At 48.5% G+C, this 26176-nt stretch overlaps 1 protein-coding gene across 1 annotated transcript in view; it reads right to left on the bottom strand.

Annotated features, from left to right (window-relative positions):
- The window catches only part of PAPPA2 (pappalysin 2), a 116376-nt gene that overhangs the window by 11881 nt on the left and 78319 nt on the right, over positions 1-26176 (bottom strand). The window contains exons 16-21 of the mRNA XM_067300418.1: positions 25667-25877; positions 24772-24774; positions 16706-16874; positions 15474-15606; positions 13861-13970; positions 9828-9899 (exon numbers count right to left, since the gene is read on the bottom strand). Coding sequence (XP_067156519.1) covers positions 9828-9899; positions 13861-13970; positions 15474-15606; positions 16706-16874; positions 24772-24774; positions 25667-25877 — 698 coding nt within the window. The remainder of the gene's footprint in view (positions 1-9827; positions 9900-13860; positions 13971-15473; positions 15607-16705; positions 16875-24771; positions 24775-25666; positions 25878-26176) is intronic.

The following is a 26176-nucleotide window of genomic DNA, read 5'->3' as shown; positions in this document are numbered from 1 at the left end:
GATGGAGTAGATGAACACCATCCGAAAGCCTCTGTGGTGTCTATAAAAGCTTCTGTGTCCATGATCTATTCATGGCAGGGTCCTTAGCCTAATCCTTTCTACATGCTGATCTCAGTGCTGACAAGAGACAACGGGAGATAAAAACAGAAGCAGGAAAGAACAGGCAAAGGGGAGCACAAGAAGATACTGTATGTAGATAGTGCTCTTGGCAAGCACAGTGGCACTAGGAGGTGGGTCCCCAGCCCTCTCAGTTCCCGGGCTGGTGTTGTGTACATGTGAGAGAAGCCAGGACTTCCTATGCCACTAGCACCAGCCTGCAATAGTGCCCTCAGCAGCTTGCCTCTTGCCATGGATTAGATCTCCTGGCAAGACACTTGTGCAAAATATGTTGCAGGATAGAATGGGTTATGAAAAACAAGCCCTGAAAACCACAAGGGCCTCCTGACCCACTTGTATCTGGTTTCTGCCAAGTTCTTGTTACAGATCTTAAACAGAAAGAAAAACAATGTACAAGGGATGAAGGAGCTGAAGAGGAATATTCATGCTGGAAGAGCAGTTGGCTGGACTAAGGTTGGGAATATTTATTTATTATCAAAAGCGACTCATTGATTTTTATTTCAGAGGATGTTTTCAGCAGCCTTCCACTCCCCCTGTCTGTGTCACAGGGTACAAGACCCGTGATCGGCTGAGAGAGAGGGGAAAGCAGGACACAGGCAGGGATGGAGGGATGGCAACTGAGCTGCAGAGGGCAGAAAAGTAGTAACAGGTTGGGGGTCCTGAGTGAACACACAGCCATGGCTTGCGGGGGCTGACTGCTGCTTCTGGTCCCTGTTCCCTCACTGTTCAAGAAGCAAGCAAAATATCTCTCTTTTCTCTGCCACTGTTACCCCACAGCCAAATCCCCTTCTTTCTGTCCTTCTTGGAATAGCAACCAAACCCCATCCGCCTCTTTAGGTCTCCACCACCACTGGCTGTTGAGGTTCTACCTCTGCTAACCAGCCCACCCCACACATGGCAAGGGCAGCATGAAAACATGCCCAGCAGGTATTTACAGAGCTTCCCATCTTGTTTTCCACCTCCTCCGCATGAAAGGCTTTGCCCTTGCAGGTCAAGGGCTGTTTCTGAGACAAAACAGGGCACTGTTTAACAGTACCGCTCCATGAGGGGTGAAGGGATTAGGAAGGGAACCTGGCTGCCATCCATTCCTCCACACATTCCCAGGAGATAGATGGTGCCGCAGGACCTGGTAGTACCCAGGCACCCTGGCTCTGTGATTCAGAGAGGGACCACCTGTGCCACCACTACATGCACATTGTTTTGGGTATCCTTTGCTTCCCAGGGGGAAGCTTGGGGACTGGAAAGAGAGCACAGCCTGGGGCAACTAGCTGCCTGTGGAAGCAGATCTACATTCTACAGACCTGTATACCTTAGAGGTGGTTAACAAGCATCTAACCACACTGTTGGACTGCTGTCCTCCCCTCACAAACTTCCACATCCCACAGTGTATCAGTACAAGCTCGCAGCTAGATAACAGCTTAGATGGGTCAGGATAAGAACAAAAGTAATGCCAACTAGGTCAGAGCAATGGTTCATCTAGCCCAGAACTCCAATATTGACTGTAGAGGTGGCACTGGGACACAGCAGGTGAGACTGACCAGTATTTGCAGTCCATGCTCCTTGTACTCCCCCACCATCTGCAGTTACTGCATTAGGCATGGTGGAAGGTATATCCTTGTCTCTTCCTTTTAATATCTGTTCCACTAATGTCCACTAATTTGTTTAATCCCTCTTTGAACTTACAGCTACTACTCACCTCTGCAGCCTCATGCAGCAGCCAATTTCAGAATTCAGTGTTCACCATGTACAAAGTACTTTCTTTTACCTGTTTTAAACAAATCCCAGTCTCAGTGAGTGCTCCTTAGTTCTGCATTCCTCTTATCCAGCACATTCATGATTTTGTAAACCTCAAGCAGTCTTCTGCTTGCCAGACTGAAGAGTACCAGCCTTTTTAGGTTCTCCTTATAAGGCAGTTGCGGTGTCCCCTTAATCATTTTGATTGCTTTCCTCTAACTCCCCTATGTCCTCTTGAGATGTGGAGATCAACAGTGCCCACGCTATCCATGATGTGAATTTACCAAAGTCTAGGGCAACAATGCACTGAGTCATGTTTGGTCACTTGGATCATGTGGGTTTGTAGGCTTTAACTTTGATGAGACCCCTGAAGGAACAGGAACCACATGGTCTGCTTTTTGCCTACTTACAAGAACAGCAATAATATCCAGTAGGATCCTCTTCACATTTTCAAAGCCAGGTGGCAGACAGGAAGAGTGCAGACTGAAAAAAGATGTCACGAAATGCTGCGATGGAGACAGGAGATCGGAGGTGAAATAGCAATGACATGAGCATCACAAAAGGGTGTCTTTAAATTCTGGCCATGCTGAGATCCCTGGTCTCTCTAGAGAGTCTCCTTGGAGAAGCTGGGGTGCTTGTCATCCTCATTGTCTTCAGCCCATGGAGAATCGAAGAGGATCTGTTTCCCAGTGTGGAGCATCCCACCAGCGTCACACTTCTGCCTGGTTTCCTGGGCTGAGCTTTGCCATGATACAAAACCAGAGCCCCTTGGGTCTGGGAGGAGGGACAATAAAGTAGGCCAGGCTGGCTAGATAACTACCCATCCCGAGGCCTTCTGCTGGTGAAGATGTTGCAGGTGATGTAGTAACAAGCACTTCCTACTATCATCGCTCTTTCAGCTACAGCACAGCGCAGAAAGGGCTTTGCAGGTTTCTGAGGCATGGACAGTGATCACACTTACCACTGTCTGCATCTTACCCTGCTGTTCCCAGATTACAGACATCCTACTCGCATCCACGCATACTGCCCCTATCTTACAGTTATCTCCGCCTGCAGCCAGCCACAGAGAGACTGAACTTTTGCCCTGATCTGCCACAAGACATCACTGATCATCACCTTTAGATATAATCCTTCACAAAGAGATGGAGCCACAAAAAAGACAGGCTGAGGTGATGCTGTTTTCTTGGCAGAAGCCTCCACACCCAGTTTTCTATCCCAGCTGCAGTTTAACAAAATTCAACTTTTGGCCCGTGCCGCAACCCCGCTGATGCTGATGAGCAGAGGCAGCTGCTTACAGCTGGGCCCAGGCTCCAGTGTTTTGCCTAGGGGAGCGAGTCACAGCCTGTCTCCCATCACAACACCTTGGCAACATTAAAACACAGTGGGACCCTAATTTTAGATGAGACTTCCCACTGCCACTATTGTAGATGCTTTCAAAAGGGTTAATTATGGCTGACAAATGCTGGACATATGCCACAGACATGCCAAGTGAGGGTTTTGTGCATATTAGTGGGAAGGGCTGTAGATGGTCCTTGACTACCTGCTGGACTGAGAGACCCTTGAACAACTTGTAACCACAGACACGCTTCAATCCCCTTTTCATCATTTCTGTAGTAATTATTCAGGAAAACCACAAAATAGAAAATGCGTTAGTATTCTACAGTTGCGATAACATGACCAGCAGCATACATAAGGGCAGCTAGACCTTGTTCTCATGCAGGGAAGACCTGAGAAATTCCCAGCAGTTCATGCTAGCAACAGCTTTCTGGTATGGCCTCTCTTCACCCAGGGTGTGAGGCAGTGATCTCGTGCTGAAGTATCTGGATGTTCCCCCAGCATACAGGCAGGGCTGCTCACAGGAAATGAAAACAAAAGCAAACTCAACCAGAGAAGGTAGCACAGCAGTCAACTCAGCTCAAAGGCTACCAGGTTTTCCTGGCAGGGGAGAGCACCTCTATAACAGAAGCCAGGCCACTTCAATCCACCATGTCGCCCTGCACCCAGAAAGCTTGGCTGGAGGCTAGAATGGAGGGTCACCACAGGACCACAGATGCACAAATTCCCCATACTTCAGCTCTGAGACTTGAATCAGGGAACCTGCCTGTAGCCCGTCCTTTCCAGAGGAGCTGCAGGCAGCCAACTGAGCACGTGTGCCTCTATGGCCAGCATGAGTCACCAGTTGGCTACCTAAGGCCTGTGTCTGGAATACGTATAAGACAAGTGGAAGAGGAGTGAGGAGGGGGAGTTGGATAAGGAGGGGAGGATGATGAAAGCAAGGCGATGATCTGAGAGAGCATGTGGAATGCAGCTGCAGATGGCTTGGATTAGAGGATTGAAATATGGCTAGTATCTACTACTAACCTCAGAGATACGCCACACATGTGGGTGAACACAGGGAGGCTTCTCACGCACACCCAATCCTGCTGCTATTGCTTGCAGACATGGAAATGGGCAATAAAAGTTGCCTGCTCTACTAATGCTGACAGGTTGGGGTGAGAAAGAGGTGCCAAGCACTGATTTTGGAGGAGCCGTAACCATGCATCAGTTGCTTCATGCACAGGCCCTAGTTGTAGATTGGGAACTTTCCTCTTGGTTATCACCAGCACTCTACGTTTCTCAAGACTCACTAGCGACATGACAGAAGGAAACAAGGGGCACCTTGTCTGGACCTTGGATGAAGATGGGGAGGAATAAGGCTGGAAAATGTTACACACACAATCAAGTAAGAGAGTCAGCCTACTCACTGCCGAAAAGAAGCCAGTTCAACAACTTGGAGGTATGGGACATGCCAGGAAGCAAGAGAGGTATATCAGAAGCAGTCTGCATTCAGCACCGAGTCACATTAAGAAGGAATTGCTAGGCTAGGAGACAGACCAATAGCTATTTTAGCTCTTGCCCAGATCCAGCCATAACAATACGAAGCTCTACCTGCTAATGGTCTATCCAGAGCATGCCGCTTTAAATCTCTTGCCATGAACCCTTTGCTACCTGCATGCAATGATGAAGAGGAGCAGTACTGAGGAGGGCCAGCATCTTGCAGAGCATACTGGCTTCCCAGAATAGCCTGTCCACATCTACTTTGATCATTCTAGCAGCCTGTGTTCCTTGCCCTGTCGGAGCGGGATGGTGGTAGTTACTCCATCCTGTGAGTAACACTGGATAAAAACATGATGATGATGAAATAAGCAATCTTTATCACCTAAACCACAGCCACAGTGTGAGAAGAGAGGAGCCCCTATGGTGGAAGAAATGGGAGCACAGAGCTGGAGAGTGGCACAACCTAGAAGAGGCACTGTAGCAGCTGGCAGCAGCTGACACTGGCCACATTCAGACAGCCACTGCATGGGTCATTTTAGAGCACGGCAGGAACAGGCTAAGCGAGCAGCCTGCAGTAACTTGTAGCCTGGATCTCTGTACATGCTCTCTCCTCCTCTGCAGGCAACAGCCTCACTTCAGTTATCCCTTGCTCTTGGGCATGGGAAGAGTGTGGATGAAAGCTTGTCACCTACTTATGGCTTGGGAGACCCCGCCTCAGAGATTGCAAACACCTTCTTAAGCTGCCAGGTAGAACACCAGGATCGTAACTATCTCTTCCCAGATCTTATGGAGGGAGAAGGGGGGTACTCTGCTGCTCCATTCCCCTCTCCACCCAGCCCCAAGTCCTCTCTGCATGCCCTCTCCTTTCACCCTGCCTTGCTGCCATCTGTTTTTCTACTGATGGCATGGGATGAGATGTTCCACTGGCTGTTGAGACGCGAAGCACACTCGGCAGTAACTCGTATTCCTGATGAGATTCTGGAATGCTTTTCATTCCTCCCTCTTTCATCCGCTGAACTACGTGCCTCCACGCTCCGGGAATGGGGAACTTGGCAAGACATAGTGAGAGATCAGGAGGCAGATGAACGACAAGATTAATGGAAAGAGAAGGGAGGTGGGGAGAGGAGAGAGAAAGAGATGAGCAGGCAGACTGATCCATCGCCAGTGTATGATAAAGATGAGTGAGAATTCCTCTAATGTCATTGCACAGTGACCTGAAATTTCCAGCAGGAGATTTGTGAGGCAGGGCTCCATCTGGGGCTGGGTAGGCTGGAGGCTGAGCTTGGCTAGTGCTCCCACACCCCAGCCTGAAGTGACTCCTCCAGGGAGAGACTGTAAGAGGAGCCAGGAGGCCTGGATTTCTCTTACACAGGGTTGTTCCCCTGAGGTGTCCAGATGAGAAAGCTTCCTTATCCAACACACTCTCTGCTGTCAATGGAGAAACAATAGCATCTCCGAAGGGTGACTCAGACCTTAGGTGACCTGGATAGTCCATTGGAACAGTGTTTCTCTGCCCACTGCATAGCAGAGACTGCCTCCATTGACAGATTAACGTGAAATGAGGGACTGTGAATCTAGGGCTAAGAGGCACAGCTGGCAAGTCAAGCTGAGCCAAGCCAGATCCAGCAGGGGCTATTAAAGCAAAACATTTCTCATGCAGATAAAGGAAGAAGAGAACAAGGAAAGGAGATGGGGGAGGCTCATGCAGCAAGAACAGATTAAACGTTATATTCCATGCCTTCTCTACACCCTACTCTAACCGTCTGATGTCCCCACATCCCCCAAGAAATTGGCACCCAAATGAAATGGCTTTCAAGAACTGCCATGATTTTGGTCACAAGGATGAAGGCAGGATAGCTAGGGGAATGAGGGTATGGGGACAGAAGTGAGCACAGATGAAGAAGAAACAAAATTTAGGGCATTTTCTGTGGTCAGGCTAGGGGGACTGGTAATACCTCCCTTCTCTCCAGTGCCAAACAGCAGCTCCAAGTGCAATATTTTGAATAAGTCAGTTTTGGTATGAGTTATTCCTGATGGCCAGAGAATGACTATTCTAAAGCCCATGATAAAATAAAAAAGAGGGAAAGTCATCTAGCAAAACTTGGCTTTTTAGGCTAACCTGAATAACATGCAAGATTGTAGAAGAAATCCCAATGAAAAGAATAATCAAAGACAAACATGTGAGAAGTGAGGCGAAAGAGAATAGGGAGGAGGTGGCTGCGGGCTTTTTCCAAAAGGGAAGGATCAGGCTGGAAGGAACAATCTGAAGATCGATCTTGATTAGTATTATGGTGAGTGGCTGTGACCTTAAGAGTACATCTGTACTGATGAAATTGCTCACGAGCCAAAGAAAAGAGACATTGTTCCACAGTGGAGGATCAGGATATCTGACAAATCATTAGTTGACCTGAAGGACTAGGGAGAGAAACAGGATGACATTCACTTGTATAAAATTGAAGGGCAAGCACTGGAGTACTGATAGTAAAACATCTGCTGTTAGCTTGGAGCTCATCAGCTGGAAATAAAAGAGGCAGAGAAAGATCTGGGTGTACTTGCTGACCTCAGGATATCTCTGAGCTGCCAAGCTGATGCAACTGCAGAAATGACAGATACATTCCTATCAGGAGAGAGATTTCTAGAACAAGAAGGCTTTGTGTACTGCTTGGTTATTCCTGCTGATAGACTAATTGAAAGCAGAAAAGGTGCAGAAAAGCCTACAAGGGTGAAGAACATGGATTCCCCGTCTTCTGTTAGGACATTGTAAAATTTTGTCTTGCTTAACTTCCTGTAGGTTAAGACAGTTGTGTGTAATTGTCTTCTAAAAGTAGATGGGGATGACAAGCACACAGGAACAGAAAGAACTGGTGTTGACCATGGATACATTTAGGTGGCTAATGACAAGACAGTGACAATGTGAGATGTTGGTATTTCACATAGTTGCGCACACACGCTCTCTCTCGCTCTCTCACACACACACACACACAATCTGGCATTTTTTCATCCTTCCTTGTGCGACCTCTTGCTGAAGACACAGATCCAAGCTGAGGTGCAGAAACCACAGAGGAAGAGGAGCTAAGGTAGGTCCAGTGTATCTGTGTCTAAGGGAGCATCCACAGGCTCTCACCTGAGCTGGATGGGAAGGGAGGAAGGAGCACAGCACAAAGTCTGCTTCCTTCTGGAAGGATCAACTCACAGAGGTGTGTGGGGGAGTAACCTGTCACCTAAACAGGCACCTCCATTCACTCAGTTTGACCCACTCGCTAGCAGGAGAGCCACAGAGAAGGTCACAGGCTTACGTGAACTGCTTCAGATCCATTGCCCTGGAGCTGAGCTAAAGGGTATGCTTTAGAAAGACACAGTGCTCCCATGACAATGGAGGATCCATCCCTAAGCTCTGGTACTCAACCACCAAACGTCTATAGCACACAGCAGACTATTCCCCCATGCTTGGAGCCCATGGATTACAGTGGGCACATACAACACATCCATCGAAGCTGGGAAACAACCCTGCTGCACATTCTGCTGGACCATAACACTTCCTTCCTGGGGATGTGCCCCCTGCCCCTTGCAAAATTCAAACCACACAATCATATGTGGTCATATACATTGCCCTTTCACCCACACTTCAGTTGACAAAGAGCTGAGCTGGGGAGAACCAGTGAGCAAAACCAATCATTTGCAATGAAAGGAGTGTGTCAAAAAAAAAATCAGCAAAACTCAATGCTATTTTTGGTGTGCAAAGTTCATTTACATTTTCCTTTTTGGTAAAAATCCCAAAGTTTCAGCATACAACATTCCAAAATTCTCTTCCCCTCCCCTTTTCTTTTTACCCTCAATCATAATAACAAATAGTGTTTGACAAAGACTGCCTATTTTTTCTTTCCTTTGCGAACTGACTCCAAGCTGCCTATTATTTTCTCGTGCCTGGTCATTATTCAAAATGAAATGAGTGGCTAACCAATTTCTGCAAAGAATTCTTTGTCTGCAGATTCTTCAGGAGCGGTTTGTTTTGCATATACGACGCTGGAAATCCTAGTTGTTTTGATTGGATGCATGAATCACAAAGGGCTTTTCTGGATCAGTATTACTCTAGAACTGTAGTTCTGGTTAAGGAAATATTCAGGCTTGGAGTCAGCACATGCTTTCTGGGGATACCCCTTGCCAGTGAAATCCTTTGCTAGAACATTCTTCCTGAGTCAGCCAGGAAGAAGTGCACAAGCAAGGAAATATGTTATGAGGACCTGGCCCGATTCTGCAGCTTAGCAGTGCATTGCAATCTCATTCCCCAGCCTCATCCTGGCTGCTGTACTGTACACTCAGAGCGAGATATGGAAATGGCATTCACCACCATGCCACTTTCCAAGTCAATAATGCTCTGCTGACCCATCATCCATGTTGCACTCCACCAACTAGTTACTGATCCAATCCCTTCCTGCAGGACTCTGGCCCACAGATGGGTTTGAGTGGGGAAGTATCTTTATCTTTGATCATTCCTTTATCTCACCCATTTACATTTCTCTGTTAGCTTTGCACATGGACTGCAGAATTACATGCCTGTCTTACTGACACTGAGCATGCTGGAGATAAAGGGTACAGTAAAAGAGCTGACTCTCGGTTTTCTTCCAAAACAGGAGTTTCGGAAAAAAAAAACCAAAAACCCTTCAGTGCATTCCCATTGAATTTCTGATCTAAAACATCCTCAAACTTCAGGAAAGCTCAAATCTGCTTCAGGAGTCTGTGCTACTAACCCCAGACCTAATTACTCTTTCATTACACATGGGCTGTGGGCAGTCAGAGGCCAGAGTGCCAGGAATCACATGTGAAAATCTGTGGTATCTGGAAATCCCTGGTTGAGATCTGGCTGTTTTCCCTCTAGCCCATGCTCAACATGCCTGCACTGCCTGTACCCGTGGAGTTTCCTCCACCCTCTGTGATGTCTTGGCAGTATATGGCACTCTGAAAATCCAGCTTGTCATCGCTGCACTTTCCCAAGCATGCTTGTTCTGGTCTCTCTGCTCAGCCAGCAAGCCCTGGCCCAGCTCAGAGCAAACACTAACTCAAAGCTGTCCAGCTCCACCTCCGTGCCGGAGTGAGTCTGAATTGCCAGGAGCTCTCCTGCAATAAGCAGGCTGCTCGTACTGGGAGAAGGGGGGGCTTACCTCACACGATTGGATGCAGTGAATGACGGAGGGGTCTGGATACCATCGCAGCCTGCCTGTGCACACAATATGCTGAAGAGGAAAGGAGAAAAGAGATGTCAGGTGAGGTGAGAGAGTGAGTGCAAAAGCCCTGGATGCTCTCTGGAGGTGCTGCATCTCCTACATCACTGCACTGTTCATCGCAGTGCAAAACAGTAGTACCACACCAGGACCCTCCCTGCACCTCCTTCCAGAGGAAAGCCCTTTGAAGTCCATCAAACCTGAGGCAACTGGGTCTGGTTCACCCACAAACCTGGGTACATTGCTCAAGGTAGAGGCCGTACAAATGGGAAATGACAAAGGGAGATGAAAGGGATTGCCAGAGAACTGAGGTCAGCTGGCAATGCTGTGTCATGGTGGCTAAGTTGGGGCCATGCCCTGCTGTCTTGGCCACAAGTTGTTGCTGGAAAGGAGCCATCCAGGGCTACAACAAACTGGATCCTTCCATTCACCTCTTTGCAAAATGCTTGGTTTAGCAGCTTCTCACTTGTATCAGATGTAGGGCCCAACTGGTCGTCACTTAATGCCTATGTCGATAAGCTCCTTGATTCCTACTCAGGCTCTGAGAACTAGGTCTCCAAAGGACACTGGGGCACTAACCTCCCTGGACCTGGTCTGAAGTGGATACACTGGACTCATGTTCGCATGTGCGGATGAGGTTCTCTCTGGTATTTACAAGGCATTAAGTCAGCTGTTGCAGCCAACCAGATACAAGAGTAAGATATGAAGGGCTTGGTTTCATCTAAATGGAATGCTCCATCCCACAAATTCTGAAGGGATATTGTTAAGAGCACACATGATTATACAGGGGGAAGAAAAACCCCACCACACATACAATTTCCTCCTTGTAAAGTTCAGGCAGACTTTGAAATCTGAGGTCCCATAAAATGACAGTTGGCCTGTGAAAGTGTCCTAGGATGCCCTTCACAGAACAGGAATTGTACAGAAGGGCACGTATATTTTCCCTAGTCTCACATTCGGAAAGTACAGTGGAAGGCAGCCCAGCTCCAGCATCCCCAGGAATCGTGCCAGCCAGGGATGGGGGAGCTCTCTCCAGTCAGTGGGAGGTCTGAATTCAAGGGGTCCCTTTAGCTGTGCGTTCAGTTGATGGCTGCTGAGGCAATGACGTGGCTCAGCAAGTTACACATTTAGCAGGGTGAAGGGTGAGGCAGCAGCAAGCTGGCTGGCTGGGTTATCATCTGCTTGACGCACCCTCATTTGCTCATGATGGAAGGTGGCCAGAAGACATGCTGATAGCCAGGACGCTGCTTTTCTCTAACGCCCTTGCAGGTGTCAAGAGACATATGAGATCCTTGTTCACCCAGACCCCTTGCATTTTAGTTGTATTTTTCAGCTTCTTCCTGCTGCAGTCAGTCTCTATTGCAGCCTGACAAGTTGCCAGGAGCAAGTCTGGCCTAACAGCACCATTCTCAGACGGTGCAGGCAACTCAGATTCAGGGGAAGCCGTGATCAGATGGGACAGAGGCCCAGGATGCTGGCTAAGCTAGTCGATTCCCAGTCAGCCCCAAGGATGTTTGGATCCTAACTCTTAGGATGCTTCCTACATATTTGTTGTGTGACTTGAATGGCAGTTTAGCATACTCATATTCCAGGTTGGGAAATTAAGGCACAGAGCAAATCTGCTTGGCTGCAGGACGCAATAAATCAGTGTTCAAAGCAAAACAGGACCCTGAGCGGTTCTCCCAGAGTGGTCTGTACAGCTCCCTGTGAGGAGGGCCAGCATAAGCTCTAGTTTGCCTCATCTTCTCCCTGTCACCTCAGGAGCACAGCAGCCCCCAAATATGGCAAGCCCAGACAGCCAACACTGCGTGAGCAATGTGGATTAGAGGAGCAAAAGTGGGGAGAGCAGAGGAAGAAGCTGGTGAAGAGATGAAAACAAGACGTTCCAGGGAGAGCTCCTGGCAAGGAGTGCCATTTCTTAAAATAATGCCTTCCTCCCTCCTCCTCCTTTCCTCCTCTCTGCAAAATGCTTCCCTTGCATGAGAGCCCACAGCGGTGGTGAAAGGGAAGCTGAATGCCACCGCCTTGACGGGCCAAACCATCTGATCCCTCAAATTTAAGGCCTCCTTCCAGCGCTCGTGCTTAACAATCCCACATGCCACGGGCATCCTCACTCCCAGACAGTGATCTGTTGTGGATCTGATTCAATACGACGTACAGTAGTATCCACAGGCACAAAGCACTGGTAATTCTGGGCCTCCTGCGGGTTCCCAGGAGGAGGGGAAAGTGTTTGGACGGGAGCGCTGGCTCCTAGGAAGATTGTTTGCTTTTCTTTGTTCCACCTCCTTCCTTATGCATCTCATTTTTATTTTAAGAAATATTACCCTGGTGGAGCTGCTTTTTGGGAGAGTTGTGCAGTTAAGATCCAAACTATTTGAGTTATTTGAGCTGTTTTGCCTACAAAATGAGTAAGAGATGGGGAGGAAAAGGCTCCCAGTCCCAGAAGCAGGAGGCAATCAGCAGGCCAGCGGGTCATGGCAGCCAGAGGCACCTTACAGCTGACAGTGCCTTGCCTCCTCCTTAGCAGGGAGATGCTTGCTTGGGGCTGCATCTCAGCTGCCAGGTAATTGGAGACCAGAACTCTCATTGTGCCAAGAGTCAAGGGTGGCTTTTTCTCCCAAACTCAACCCTCCTAGCACATTGGCTGACAATAACAACAGTGTAGCAGATTTAGGCACGCGCTATGTCCTGAAAAATCAGTGGGATTCCTGCATTTAATTTCATTCATTGCTATATCCTGCTAGTCCTTGAGAGCTCAGATGAGAGCTGATAGCTTACGTTGAATAGGCATAGGTATAGGAGAGTAGGAAGCTGTGCAGTAGCATCTAGAAGGGACAGAAAACAAAGAAGAAGTCGTGGGGATGGAGGAGGACCTCGGCACTGGAATCTAGTTATAAACTGGATCAGGGGAGCAGCATGCTTAGCGAGAGTTATCTTGAAGCTCTGTGGCCTCTGCTGAAGCAGGCATATGCAGAGAGACTGGTTAGAGCTTCCACTGACCATGGGTGAAGGCCTATCAACAGAAATGTACTTGGGGAGATGTGCATAGACACTGTAAAGACCTTTGCCAGAGCTTGCCAAAACGTGGGGAAATGAGAGCTTGAATATCCAAATATATTAATCTTAAAAAGGGCATAAATGTGAATACTTCTCAGCCCTCTTATCCTTAAGAAAGTCTATGCCATTTTTGTTGAAACTGAAAGAAATTATTTTAGCTCAAGGAGAACATTTGGTGTGGAAAATTGCAGGCCAGGGGGACATTCATGAGACACATGGTATCTCAGCACAGAGCTCCAGTCTCCCTCTTGGCTTTGCCACCCAGCTACCTCATCACTGCCAGGTGGATTTACCCAGAAGGGCTCAAGATGGGCAAGGGCAAGTGTCCTTAAGTAAGGGATTTCACTGGGAAAAGGTGAGAAATTTGACTATATCAGAGCCAAAAGCCATACAGATGCTACACTATGGCTAACATTTCCAAGAACAAAAGGTCTCTGATGAAGGACCTGCTGCCATATGCACCAATCATTTCAGGGGATGGTTTCCCCCTTGGCCATGCAGATGGCGCTTATCTGGCCTAAGTTCAGTACTCGCATATCCTGCAAGGCTTTCTCCCTGGCTGTGTGGAGCTCAGCCCAGTCTCCCCGTGGACGTTCAGGCAGAGGTGGCCAGAACGAGCAGCTAGCAGCTATCTCCACAGCACGCAGCCTCTGCAGCTCCTTGGAGAGAGCCAGCCAAACTCCACACATACTTATGCTACTTCCCTCTTCAACTTTTACCCTTCTTCACCCAAGGCAAAGGGCTTTTCTCTGAAAATCACTGTAGAGAGAGGAGACAGGACTAATGGGGCCACACTAGAAATATTCTAAGGCCTCTTCTCTACATTTGCCCAAGGCAGGCATGGGGAAGCCAGAACCAGAGAATCAAAATGCTGCCAGCGAATGCCCTGTTAGAGGAATAGCACCTCCCCTTTTACCTGGACTCTGGTGGGTTGCAGACGGTGATCCATAGTCTCAGCAGTTACATTTTCGGGCAGCATGACTGGATCGCTGGGGGGGATAATACAGGAAGGTATGCACACAGCACCTGCAGGAGGAGAGACACAGCCTTGAGGACTTACAGCAGGAACTAGGCAACTATGTTTTAAAGGATGGCACCAGACCCAAACGTCTAGGCTCTTCACTAAGGGCAGAAGCAGATGTAAAGGAGATCCTTTTCCTCCCAGCCTAGGATGACAATTCCCTCCCCAAATCCTAAATTACCCTGGAGACTACAGGAGTTGTTTTGGCCAACCAATTCCCCTCTTCCAGCTGAGTAGAAAATCAAACTTTACCTAATGAGATGGATTAAAGCTCAAATAGCAGGACATCAGATCCAGCACAAAAATAAGACTGCCCTGGATGTTATGGGATGTTTGCTGGTATGTTAGGGAGCTTCTTTCATAGTTTTTCTACCAAGCTGAATTCCCACTGCCTTGCTATGACCCAGGAGCTGCTCCTGCTGGAATGTAACCTATTGGCTCTTCTTGCATTAAGCTCTTAGCTGGAAATAACAACATGGCAATTAGTTTTCTGAAACAATGTTGGCACCTTGCAGGATGTCTGAATTCCTGAACAACAGATTTACCCATCATTTCCATTCTTCTGAGAACAGCAGGAAAACAGCTCGGCCCAGAGCCTTCATCGTCAAGAAATAAAACAAGCTTAACTGGCCCTACTGTAACCTAAGTCAATCCTATAATGTCTGGCTCCTTACAGCTATGGGTAAAGGGTCTTAGGAACTTAGGAACTAATAAAGACATGCAAGAAAAAGAAATGCAAAAAGCACCCTGAAAAAACAGGTGGGTCCCAGTCCTAATCCCAACCTCACATTAGATCTGTCCGAAGCTCAAACTTAGCAGGCCCTGCCCTTAGACTTATTTCAGCCAGTTTTGATCAGATGCAGATGATCATTGTTTTTGTTTCAGTGATGTGGGTTTTGCTCAAGTGTCTAGTCCAGCAGGATGCCAAATCAGATGTAATGATTATGACTGAGAACTGCAGTTTTTCCTGAAAACACGGAGGTACTAAAATCCAAGAAAGAAATGGATGGTGTGGTCCCTCATCTGGTGAAAGTGCCCTGTTACATGCCATTGTCACTCCAGCATTCGTCTAGAACCTGCCACATTAACCCTGCAGGAGTCAGCAATAATAATAAGTGTAGAGATGTTGTTGGGGTGGAGGGCCAGAGGAAGGGAAAATTACTGTAAAGGGCTGGATTTGCCCGGCTTCTTCTGAAAATACAGATCCTTGCACTGAAGCCAGCTTTAGCTGGGCTTTAGCTTGTCCATGAATACAATCAGTATGTGCACATAGCTAAAGCCACCCCACTGTCTCTGTGCTCAGAAAGAGGACAGAAAAGAAAACAGAATTCTGTCACAAATTTAGCGGGGATTGCTACAGCAAGAATAATCATCATGACCTTCCAGCTAGTTCTCTTGGAGGCGAGACACGACTGAGTCAACAAAGAGTCCATTCCAAGGAGAGAAAAGGGGGTTGGATCAGGGCTCCGCAATGTTTCAGTTCTTGTTTAGTTTTCCCCTGTCCTCACCTATTCCATGCCCCTGTTCACACTTGTACTCCACAAAATTCAGCTCTGGAGGTGGTGGGCAGTTCCCCTGTAAGTTCTCGCACAGTTTGAACTCTTCTGTCCATAAACCTTCCTTAGTACAAAGGATGGGAACCTGGAAAGTGAAGAGAGAGCAGTCCTCTTTACTACAAGCCAGCTGCAGGGCTCACCCCAACCTGGCTACTAGTGATATTTTCACACCAGCCGCTCAGCTCCAGGGGGTAATAGAAAGAAAAATGACCTTCTTCTGCCTGTGAAGTCTAGAGCAAAATTCTCCAGAGCAACTGGGTTGTGGCCATCTGGTCCAGTCTAAGGATACTTTGTACTACTGACCAGAGAGCAAATTGTTTTCCAGCTGCTGTTGGATCCCACCAGAGGGAATTCACTGCACTTCTTTAGACAAGACCTTTCCAGCAGGCCAGACGTGAACCTTTGGTGGAAGAGCCTGGCAGGCAGCAGCCTCCATCCCCAGGTGAGCCCCTTGTCAGCAAGTCTGCTGCAGTGACGTTGCCAGTCATCCCAGGCAAATGCATTAGCAGCTACTCTCAAAGCCTGCTGGAAGCCCTCCACCTTTCATTTCCTACCCTTTTCATTAAAGACAGGCAGGCTTGCTGACAGGACAAATGGCTGCCTTTTGGAAGTGCTACCAGGGAGAGAGAGCATCCCCAGCCGGGGGTGCACCCCACGCCGGTGTCGGTATCCACACAGTCACGGTCATTGCCCAAAAGCAGTGAGCGAGAGCAGAAGGAGCTCCAGGGTTCGCAGGGTAACCGCTGCTCAGGGGCACCCAGCTGCTCCGCAATGCTGAGGGGAGAGCCCAGCTGACGTGAGGCCCCTCTGTGCAGCAGGTACAGAGAGCCCAGCCCTCCCACGAGGCTGCCTGTGGCCCCCTGAGCCTCATGACCTCCCATGCAGCACTTTGAGATCACTCCGATCACTAGTCTCAAAGTCCCGCAACCACTTCACATGGTCTGGAAGCCCTTCGTGAAGCCAGCACTTGCTCGCAGGAGCACAACTGTGCATCTGGCTGGAAGAAGCATTTGCAGAGTAAATGTTTCTGCTCCCTTTAGGTTTCAAAGAGCATCAGAGCCCGTTGTTCTTCAAGATCACATCTTGGTAACCCATGCCCCCCTCTCTGTGTTGCTGTGACCTGTTTTCAGATGCTCTGAAGCATAGCGCTTGACCAATCTCTATCCCTTCCCGAGGTCACTCACCCTCTCACTCTGTGGCTCGCAGTTCAGGATGCACTGGCTGTCCAGCTCAAAGCCCTGGGTACAGTTGTACATCCCCTCGAAGACCGGGGGAGGTGGCTCACACACCACAGGAACGCAGTGCCCTTCTTCCCACAGGCCACTTTCCAAGCACTGGATCTTCAGGAACTTCCTGGAGAAACACACCCACAAGCCTGGGCTGCAGCCCCAGAAGAGCACCGCATGCAATTCCCAGCCACCACTTGGCCCTATAGCTTCAGGAGCTGCACAGCCCTTAAGGGAAGAGTGTTCCTCAGTGAAGAGCCAAGGGCCACCCCATCACAGGGCAAGGAGGGTGTCTAGTGGGGTCAGGAAGAGAAATGAGATGAAGAGGATAGGGGATCAGCAGTTTCTCCCTGGAGACCAGCTCTGGGAGAATCTTAAGCAGATGATTTCTATGGGTCAGCAGTGAAGGATATATAGCTTTGCTCTTATTTTCTTTGATCCCTGAGGGTGGGATCCAGTAAGGCCTCCAGGGCACTGGCACACAAACCTCAGCCCCATAGCTTTCCCTAAAACTCCCATTTGCGCTTCAAATTAAACATGCACTTCTCTTGCTAGAGGGAGAGAACTTGCGCGGGTCAGCCACACGCGCAATGCATTCGAGCACAGCCCTGCTCAGCCCAGGATGCTTGCTGTGGGGCCTGCTGCCCATGAGATGTGCTGGGCTCTGGCTCCAGCCAACCAGGAGAAAGAGCTCCTCTGTTCAGATCCCGTCTTCGTGGGAGCCGAGTTGGGGGCCAACTGCCTCGCTGCACTGGTGACAGTAAGGAGCATGGCCTGTGAGGCTGGCAGCACAAAGAAGATTGTGAGATGTTTGCTGGAGCACCCTACGTGAGTGCTGCCTCCCTTCGCTCTCTCAACCTGCAGAGGCATGAGCGGTCATCTCAAGGCAGCTCCCTGGGATGCAGCTTGATCCCCAAGCCCCCGTGCACCAGACTTTCCCCCCACTGCCATTCTGTCCCCCACTGCAGACAAGTTTCCTGAAGGCCATTCCCTGGTACAGCCCAGGTTTACCTGCCTCAGCTGAGGCCTTTCCTTACCTATCTGGGGAGATCACACTGATTTAGGAGTCCTGGACTCTTTTTTCTGCACCTGCTGCCTTGTTTTTCCTGTTGACCTTGCTTACTGACTCTTGTGGTGCCCCTCGCTCTCTTTACCCCCCAGGCCCTGCGGGTACGTGCGCTGAGTTGCTTTGTCCCACAGCCAGCAGCTACATACTTCACTCAGTCGAATGAGCCTCCACCAGTAGATCCTGCTGGCCTGGTCCCAGCTATTTCTGAGGCTCCTCTTTGTACTCTGGCCAAATCTGTCAATCTCGCTCTAGCAGAGGAATTGTCATACCAGAGCAGACCAATATCATCTTGTGTTGCTAAAACAGTCCAAGCACAAAATACTTGCCAAAAAATGATGAAAAAGAAAGGAAGAAAATATCCAGAAGCGGAGCCTACCCGCTTCAGTCTCCTGTCCCTGGCAGTGATATAAATACCACATCTTTTACATAAAGGCATAAAAAGCCCATGATGTATTGGGCTAGCTAGGGATTGCTCTCCTGAAGAGGACATGCCACTGTGACCCCAGCTGCTGCTGAATGCCTTCAACATACAAGTTTTGACAGCACTGAAGAGTTTTACCTGAGCCAGCGCTGACTGCAGGCCTCCATCCTTAATGAGACCTTTCTTTCCTCTGTAACACGTGCCTGTCCTTTTTTACTAGACAGCCTGCCTCAGATGTTTCCCTCTGTCCTCTCTCATCCCCCGTGCCAGCAGGCCGGGCTCCAGGAGCCGTGTTACAAAGCTTATAGCATGCCACAGGTACACAGAGGGAGATTTAACATCTCCTCTGCTGTGCAGCCCTGGGTTAGAGAAACCCCTGGCGCGAAGGCACCAAATTGCCTCTTGTTCTGAGCTGATGCAGTTACTGCTTGGGACCACCTGGGTGTCCCCCATCGCATGGTGCAGACAAGTGCCTTGTTGCTACCGTCCTGGCCAGTTCGGTGCACGGTCACACAGCCTGGAACAGCAAGGCAACCCCATCCAGGCTCCACCGCCATAGCTGGGGCGAGAGCGAAAGAACTGGATGTAGTCCTCGTTAGCTTTGCTCTTCCATGCTAGGGATCTTATAAGAGTGGCAGAGGGTTCTTGCTCTGATGAACACAGGCTTCAAATAGATAACCTGGAAGGTGGAAGGCAGGTGCAGGAAGGTGATGGGGCTTACGGGTGCCTCAATATGGCACCACACTGCTGGTGACTGGATCACAGACTATCACAGTGTGAGCCTCTGAGCAGCGAATGATGCTAGGAAGTCATTCTGCTAGCAGTAGGCTTGAACTGACAGGAGCTGAAACAACATAAGACTTGTTTGGAAGAGTGGTGGGGAGAAACAATTCTGGATCCCATTGTGGACATCTGTGGCTTCCATGCACCACTAATTTTGCTTTCTTGGCTGTCTGCCTTTTCTGCTGGAATGATGCTCACTGCCTTTCGAAGACTTCCCCCACCAGCCCTTGCCGCTTCTTGGGCTGGTTTGAATGCTTTGCTCTGCCCACTCTTCCATTTGCTTAAAGGCAGGCAAAGGCACATACTAGGAGGCACTGATCTGTGATGAAGGTCCAGGTCCTCATGCAGCAAATCTGTTTCCCCTTACTGAATTGTCTGGCATGCAGGGTGTAATTTAGCTGTATGAGTTACACAGGGTAAATCAGAGCAGAACAGGCCCTTTCTTACACTGCCATATCACAGCAATGTTGGAGGTTGAGCTGATGCCATTACAGTGATACAAACAAACTGGCAGTATGAAGCCTCGCTGTCACAGGCAAGGCCCCAGGCACAGAGCAAAAACCTTTAAAAAACAGGACCATCCTAGATACATGCTAGTTCTCACTCACTCACCAGCCACCTGGGTATAACTGATCCAGCCACTGTACGTCACTGTTGCTCTACCAAACTGCAGTGAAGGGCCTTTACCTAAAGCCATGCAAAGGCCTGGGGAGAGAGGCTGAGCATGGGGAGGGCCACGCCTCAGGAATTTCCAATTTGCACAGGTGCACACTATGCCTGTCACCTTCGCTGGGACTCCTTGCCTTGACTTGGTACTGGAATGGCTCCAGCATGGGCTCCTGGTGCACCGTGCATTGCCTCTGCACAGGAGCTGACCTGTCTGTTGCCTTGGCTGACTAAACCAGGGAGAGGAGAGGAGCAGGGACTTGTCAGGGAGCCCATGGACCATCTTCAGGAGTGATGGAACAGTCCAGAAAGAAGGAGTGAGTTCCCTTGCCAACCCCTCTGTTCATCCTTGCCCACCTTTCCCTCTCTCTCCCTGTCCCACTATACCACTGCACAACCTTCAGAGCTGAAATAATAACTCCACTTGCACTCAAGGCTTAACTCACCGCTAGTGTCCATACTGGGGAACTTCCAAACAGGGCTGTCCTGATCTGATCCCAGGGCAGAAGGTGGTATGTGGACCACTGCCGTACATATGAAGTGGGCAGTTTATATTAAGGCATGGAGAAGGGAAGGGAGAGGCTTTAAAAAAAATACCTTGTAGCAGCTTGAAATTTCCAGACCCCCCAACTTCTTCTGATCTGGGTTAGCAGCATTTCTTGAGGACTAACAAGGAAGCCAGGAAAATCAGAGTCAAAGATTCCTCCTCCAACTGGGCAATCCAATGTCTAATGGGTAAAGGAGGCAGGGGAGAAATCTGAGGCCAGCAAGGGCTGTGTTTGATGTGAAGGCATGAGTGTTAGTCAAGCTCCAGGAGCTGTGCATGAAGAAGTTTGGCCAGGATCCAGTGGTGTATTGGAGTGGCCAGATTTTGGAGTACTGGGTGCAGTGTACAGGAGCAGTGATAAATTACTCCGAAGTCCACCTCATCTCCCCATGGTAGGAGACTGAGGGCTTCACAAAGAACAGAGGAGAAGCAGAGAGGCTTTGCTGGTAAATTAAAAGAAAGCAACGCCAGCTTGTAGGACTTATGCTGCTTTCCTCCCCTCTCTCCAAACAGCCTAGACAACCTGGGCTGTAAATCTTCATCGGGGCCTTAGAGGTGGAAATGACATGAGAGTCCATTTGACAGCCTGTGTTTTCTTTACCTGGCTTTACGGCTCCATAAGCTGCATGTGTGTTTGCCTTTTATCTGGAAGGGGCCAGATGTGGGCACCAGAAGTGAGAGCCCCACACCTATGCACCCACCACAAATATACAATGGCCCAGTGCCCTGCTAAACTCTGACGCTCTTGGGTTAGTCTGTCCTGCTTTGCCCACTATGATCTTTCTGAAGTGCTTCCAGCCCTCAGTCTGCTAACTCACTCCAGTTCATTTTCTCCTCCACATTCCCCCGCCTTCTCTTCCTCTTTCATGGTTGCCATCAGCCTGTGTAGTCTTTGAACAGGGAGAGGAGGTGGAGGGGCTGACATCTCCATGGAAGTTCACCGGGGGACTAGATTGGCTGGGCTGTCTTGTAGCTCCTTTGATCTCTAGTGAGGGGTCAAGGTACCAGTTATCCCTTGGTCCCACCAGTGTGTCTCCTATTCAGTCTTGTCAGCCTCTCAGATCTGCCCTCTTGGACATAAAGGGCTAATCCCAGGAAAGGGGTAATGATGAGGGAAGAAGAAAGCAGGGACAAGAGACAGAACGTAGGCTGAGACATGCAAAACTGCCTGAAAAGATCCGAATGCCCAGTTCTCATTTATTTCATTCCCTCAAGCTAGCAGAAAGGACTTGGACCCTCACAAAGGCAGCTTAGAATTTTTCAAATCTTTCAAATCCAAGGAATTCATGCTGCATCAGGCAAGTGAAACAATGGCTGATGAGACCTGCCTTTTCAGTCCCTGCACTCAGAGCATCACCTCAGCATTAGTGTAACCCTCCCCAAAGGATGCCTCAGGAAGAATGTCCTAGATATTCTTGTTGAAGAGCTGCTTCCTATGGCATTGTGTGGTGGACGCAAAATTAGGGACTACCTGGGGGGATGCCCATTTTCCTTGAAGCACTTGACCTTTGACTTCCAGACTGGCTATTTTTGATGCTGCAACCCTGGCCAATGCTGAGCATTGCTCCTTGGCAGCTCATTGCTCTGTGTGATCCAGGTGGGTGGAGTGGTGCTGTCACTGGACAGAGGTTATCCTAGAAGAGAGGCCTTGGAAGCCTGATAGATCTTCCCTAGAGGGTGCTTTCCTGACCATGTGTGGAGAGGTAACTGCAGATCAGATTCTGTATCTCACAGAGATCCCTAGGGATGGGTTGGATCAGGAGATCCTTCTGGTTCATGGCATCTATAAGTCCGAGAGATTTCAACCTTCTGTATGGATTCTTCCATTAAAGTAGACTTTTGGGCAGGTGGCTGAGACTGTTCTGGAGTCACTCAACAGGTTTCTGAAAGAGCATGTCCATTTAGGAACAGTTTTGACCCAAGAAAATGGTAAGCCTTTCAAAGTCAGTCTTGTTTCCTAATAAAAGCCCAATTATTTCTCCAATTGACATAAACTGCCCCTCCTGGGTCTGCCAAATCTCTCAGATGTCCATTCAGAGCCTGACTTCCAGCTCACATACCACCCCCAACCTACAAGGAATTCATCCAGCCCATACCAGTACAAGGACCTAGTCTATGCTATGAGTGTTCCCTATGCACTCTTCCATCACTGGCAAGAGTGACACAGACAAACCATTGCCTATCACGAAGTATGACTGCACATGTAAAGTTCCCCTTGCCACTGTTATTTTGGGATTTGAACTGACAGAGCTCAGCAGCTGGAAACCAGGCTGTTACGTGGGCTCTTCCAGCTGAAAACAGATTTCCTTTAGAGAGAGTCAAAGAAGCTTCTACCCTTTCTGCCAGCATCATCAGTCAGATGATCCGTCCCAGCAGAAGGCAACAAATCTTTGCCAGAATCTTGATTACACAGTCACCATTTCCTCAGGGATCCCTTGTTGATGAGCAGTGATTTCTGAAGGGCCTTTCCTCACCCAGGATAACAGATAAACCTGTATTCTCTGAGACAATGAATTTCTTCACCCTCCTTCCCTTGCACATATGGGAAATGTACTTCAACAAAGATTGCAGAAGTTTTTAAAGCCTCCAGACTGGGACATGAAATTTCAAAAATCAGAGGCATTTCAGCCGTGCATTGATCACCCTGATGTGCTGCATACTTCAACTGCACAGGCAGCATCATTTGCTAGGAAATTCTTTCACCTTGAGGTTGTTAGCTGGAGAAACCAACTCCCTAGGCAATGCAGGGGTGCAATCAGGATATTAGAAGGAAAAAAACCAGTATACATGGTGCAGAATGAGTCCTTGAGTAAGTGCCTGCCCCTGCTGTAAAATTCAACCAACAAAGCAGAAGTGTGGGAATTACATGAGCATTGGTGTAAAAGAGCATCTTGGTTTGGACAGTGACAGCTGGTTGCCCTCCAGGGTTCAGGCTTGTACAATGTGGACACTGTAGCACTACTCTTTTTAGGAACAAAGTCCCAGAATCCCCAATCCACATGTAGCAGCCATCGTGTTTTACAAGGTGTGAGAGAGAGAAAGGCACTAAAGAAGGCTGACCCAAAAAGCAGCTAGTCAAGAGATAACACTGAGCCCTGGGGTTGGGGTTTGAGTTCCTGTTCACATTGTAGCTTAACTGTCTCAGTCCACAGGGGATCCAGAGTCCACCCCTGAAAGAAGGGGCCTACAAGCAGTCCTTGAAGGAAATGATCATGCTCTGGTTTCTTAAAACAGTGCCACAGAAAGAGGAGCATGTCTTTCACATCATAGCAGTGTGGACTGATTCCTAGGCCCTCAGGAACCTGAAGGTGCTCCCTCTCTACCTTCCCAGAAGAATGGTCTGAGCCCCATAGCTGCTGGCAAGGCAGGCTGTGGGTTACACTCCCTCCTTCTTCACTCTCTAAACAAGGCATGATTGATAGAGCTAGAAAAACAACCCAGAGGGTTATATATTCATGGCTATATACTCATCACTGGGACATTTAGCTGGCATGGGAAGTCTTGGGTGTTAGCCATGGATCACTTCTGATTTCTGATTTTCTTCCAGTAGCTAAGTGGCATAGAGGGGCTTGCTTTCATGTACTTATCAAACACCTGCATGGCACTAAATCCTTCAACAAGACTGGTGCTTGCTGGGTAGATGGATGATGGTGAAACAATATATCAGGAACTCAGTTTGGTGAACCCGGAAAGAACCCAGAGAGACTTCAGGACACCCAAAAACCTGATGGCTAAGTCATACACTGAGACCCTGATCCCTCATGAGCATATCAGAACCTGTACCCTACCAGTGCCAGCCCCTTCCAGAGCTCTCTGTCACCATCTCCAAAGACTCTCTTTCTCCAGAAACAACCCTGGACAATAAAAGCAATTCCTCACTTTGGCAGCTCTGATTCTGTGCCTGCCAGGGCTGATACACCAGAAGGATCTCCAGCAATCTAGCTATCTACTAGCTTGTTTATTGGCTAATAGTTGCCATGGACTACACTTGCCAATGGGTTTCTATTGCTGCTGAGTATACACACAGAGCTCCAAATGAAACAGTACACCAGCATTTACACTCCCAAGGAAAGGCTCTTGCCTTGGATCTTGCACATGATAAGAAAGGGAGGAATTTTCTGCTTCTGTGAATGTTCGTTGCTTAATGCAATAGGATCATACTCTACCATCAAAGATGTTGGATGAATTAGTAGTAGTGATAACAGCAAACCTGAAAATAGGACCATTTTGCATGATTTTCCTTGGCTTATCTTACAGGCTATTCAGACCTATACAGAAGTTACACACACATCAGAAGAGCCTGGGCAACTTCCAGAGGGCATCCTTTTTTCCAGCAGTTGCTGCAGTATGGCTGAGATGGCCTAACTTGGCAAGCTGTGTTGATTTGATTGCATGTCCAGTGCCTGAATGCCACAGGCATGCAAGCTGCTTCATGGTTTGCAAAGCAATCCATGTGATCATACCCATACTCACAATTCGCACAGCTCTCCTTGGCCCAAAAAATCCTAACACTGTGAAAAGCTGTTTACAGAAACCACTTCCTTCATTACTAGGCAAGAAATTTGGCAACCGTTTCCTAGTGCACAACAACCCTACCCCACAGCAAAGCAGAGATGAAGTCTGCATCCAACTAAAACTGGAAGGGGGCATTAAACAATTAGCACATAATTATCTGACTAGCATCAAGACTTTGGGGAGGACCCGGCCAGTGCCATGGAATCTTTGGTGACCATACCCAATGGGGACTTCAGTTGGAGGTGTCACGCACAAAATACTGCTTTACCTCCAGTGTCATGATACTGGCTGAGCACAGTGCTAGTGAATCACCAGGAATTTTTCCCCAAAGCATTGGGAAAATCTTCTCCAATTGAAATATAAATGCTTGAGATTAAATTTAACCAAGACATGCAGGGGGTAAAATGTTAACTCTTACAGAATATTGCCATTTGTTCTCATAACCTTCAGTCTCATGATCTATGTTTTATCACTTATATGAAAGACAGCAACTCCAAGAGTCTTCCAGCATCTTATTACATCATTAGCTAATTACCAGTTGAAGTCCTGAGAGTTTACAAACACTTCCACATACATGTTTAATTTTCAGCAAGTGAAAAGTACATTGAGGTGTGCAGGACAACTCACATACTTCAGGTTAAAACACTTAATGCACATGTGTGCACAATGGCAGCTTACATCTTGTTCCCACCTACTTTGACCTAAACTAGGGGAATGCCTCTCATGTTTCAAGCAATGGCATGTGCACGATCTGAGCAAACTGCTCTGCCTTCTACCTATCCCACCAGCCAAATCATCTCTGCAATGCTGCCAACGTACAGTGACCTATTCTCCTTTCAATGACTTGCTAGCATTAGAAAAGGAGAGGAAGGAAACGTGGCAGAACAGTGGGAAAAGACACATCACAGACTGACTTACTTAGGTTTGCTCTCTGTGTTCTCTGCCACATGGTATCCAGGTTTACACTTATAGCGACATACTGAGCCCACGTCATGGTTCCCATGCAGGCACCGTGGGACCAGCAGCTTGGCGTTGGCCACCGCATGAGGAGCATCACATTCCAGCTTGCAGTAGGCTTCAGGGAGTGACCAGAGTCCATCCTCAAGGCAGGTCAACCACTGGCTCATTCCTAACTCCAAGAAAGAAGCAGCATGTTCAGACTACAGCACAACTGGGGCTGGACCCCTGGAAGTGAGTGAAGCTCAAAGGAACCAGCAAGCCCCCCTCTTCTTGAGACTGGATATTGATGCCAAGAAAGACAATAAATATGAAAACCAAGGACCTCATTGTATGGTTGGTCAGGCTGGGACAGAAACTGAATCTCTTGAACACAGACAGGATGGGGAAAGGGATGACTTCTAGGGGATGGAGAAAAGTTCCTGATTCTGCAAATCTCCCCAAATCTCTCCCTTAAAATTCCCCTCTCCA

The sequence above is a fragment of the Apteryx mantelli genome, chromosome 8 (genome assembly GCF_036417845.1).
Source record: "Apteryx mantelli isolate bAptMan1 chromosome 8, bAptMan1.hap1, whole genome shotgun sequence".
Classification (NCBI taxonomy): domain Eukaryota; kingdom Metazoa; phylum Chordata; class Aves; order Apterygiformes; family Apterygidae; genus Apteryx; species Apteryx mantelli.
This window is presented reverse-complemented; position numbering and strand designations above follow the sequence as displayed.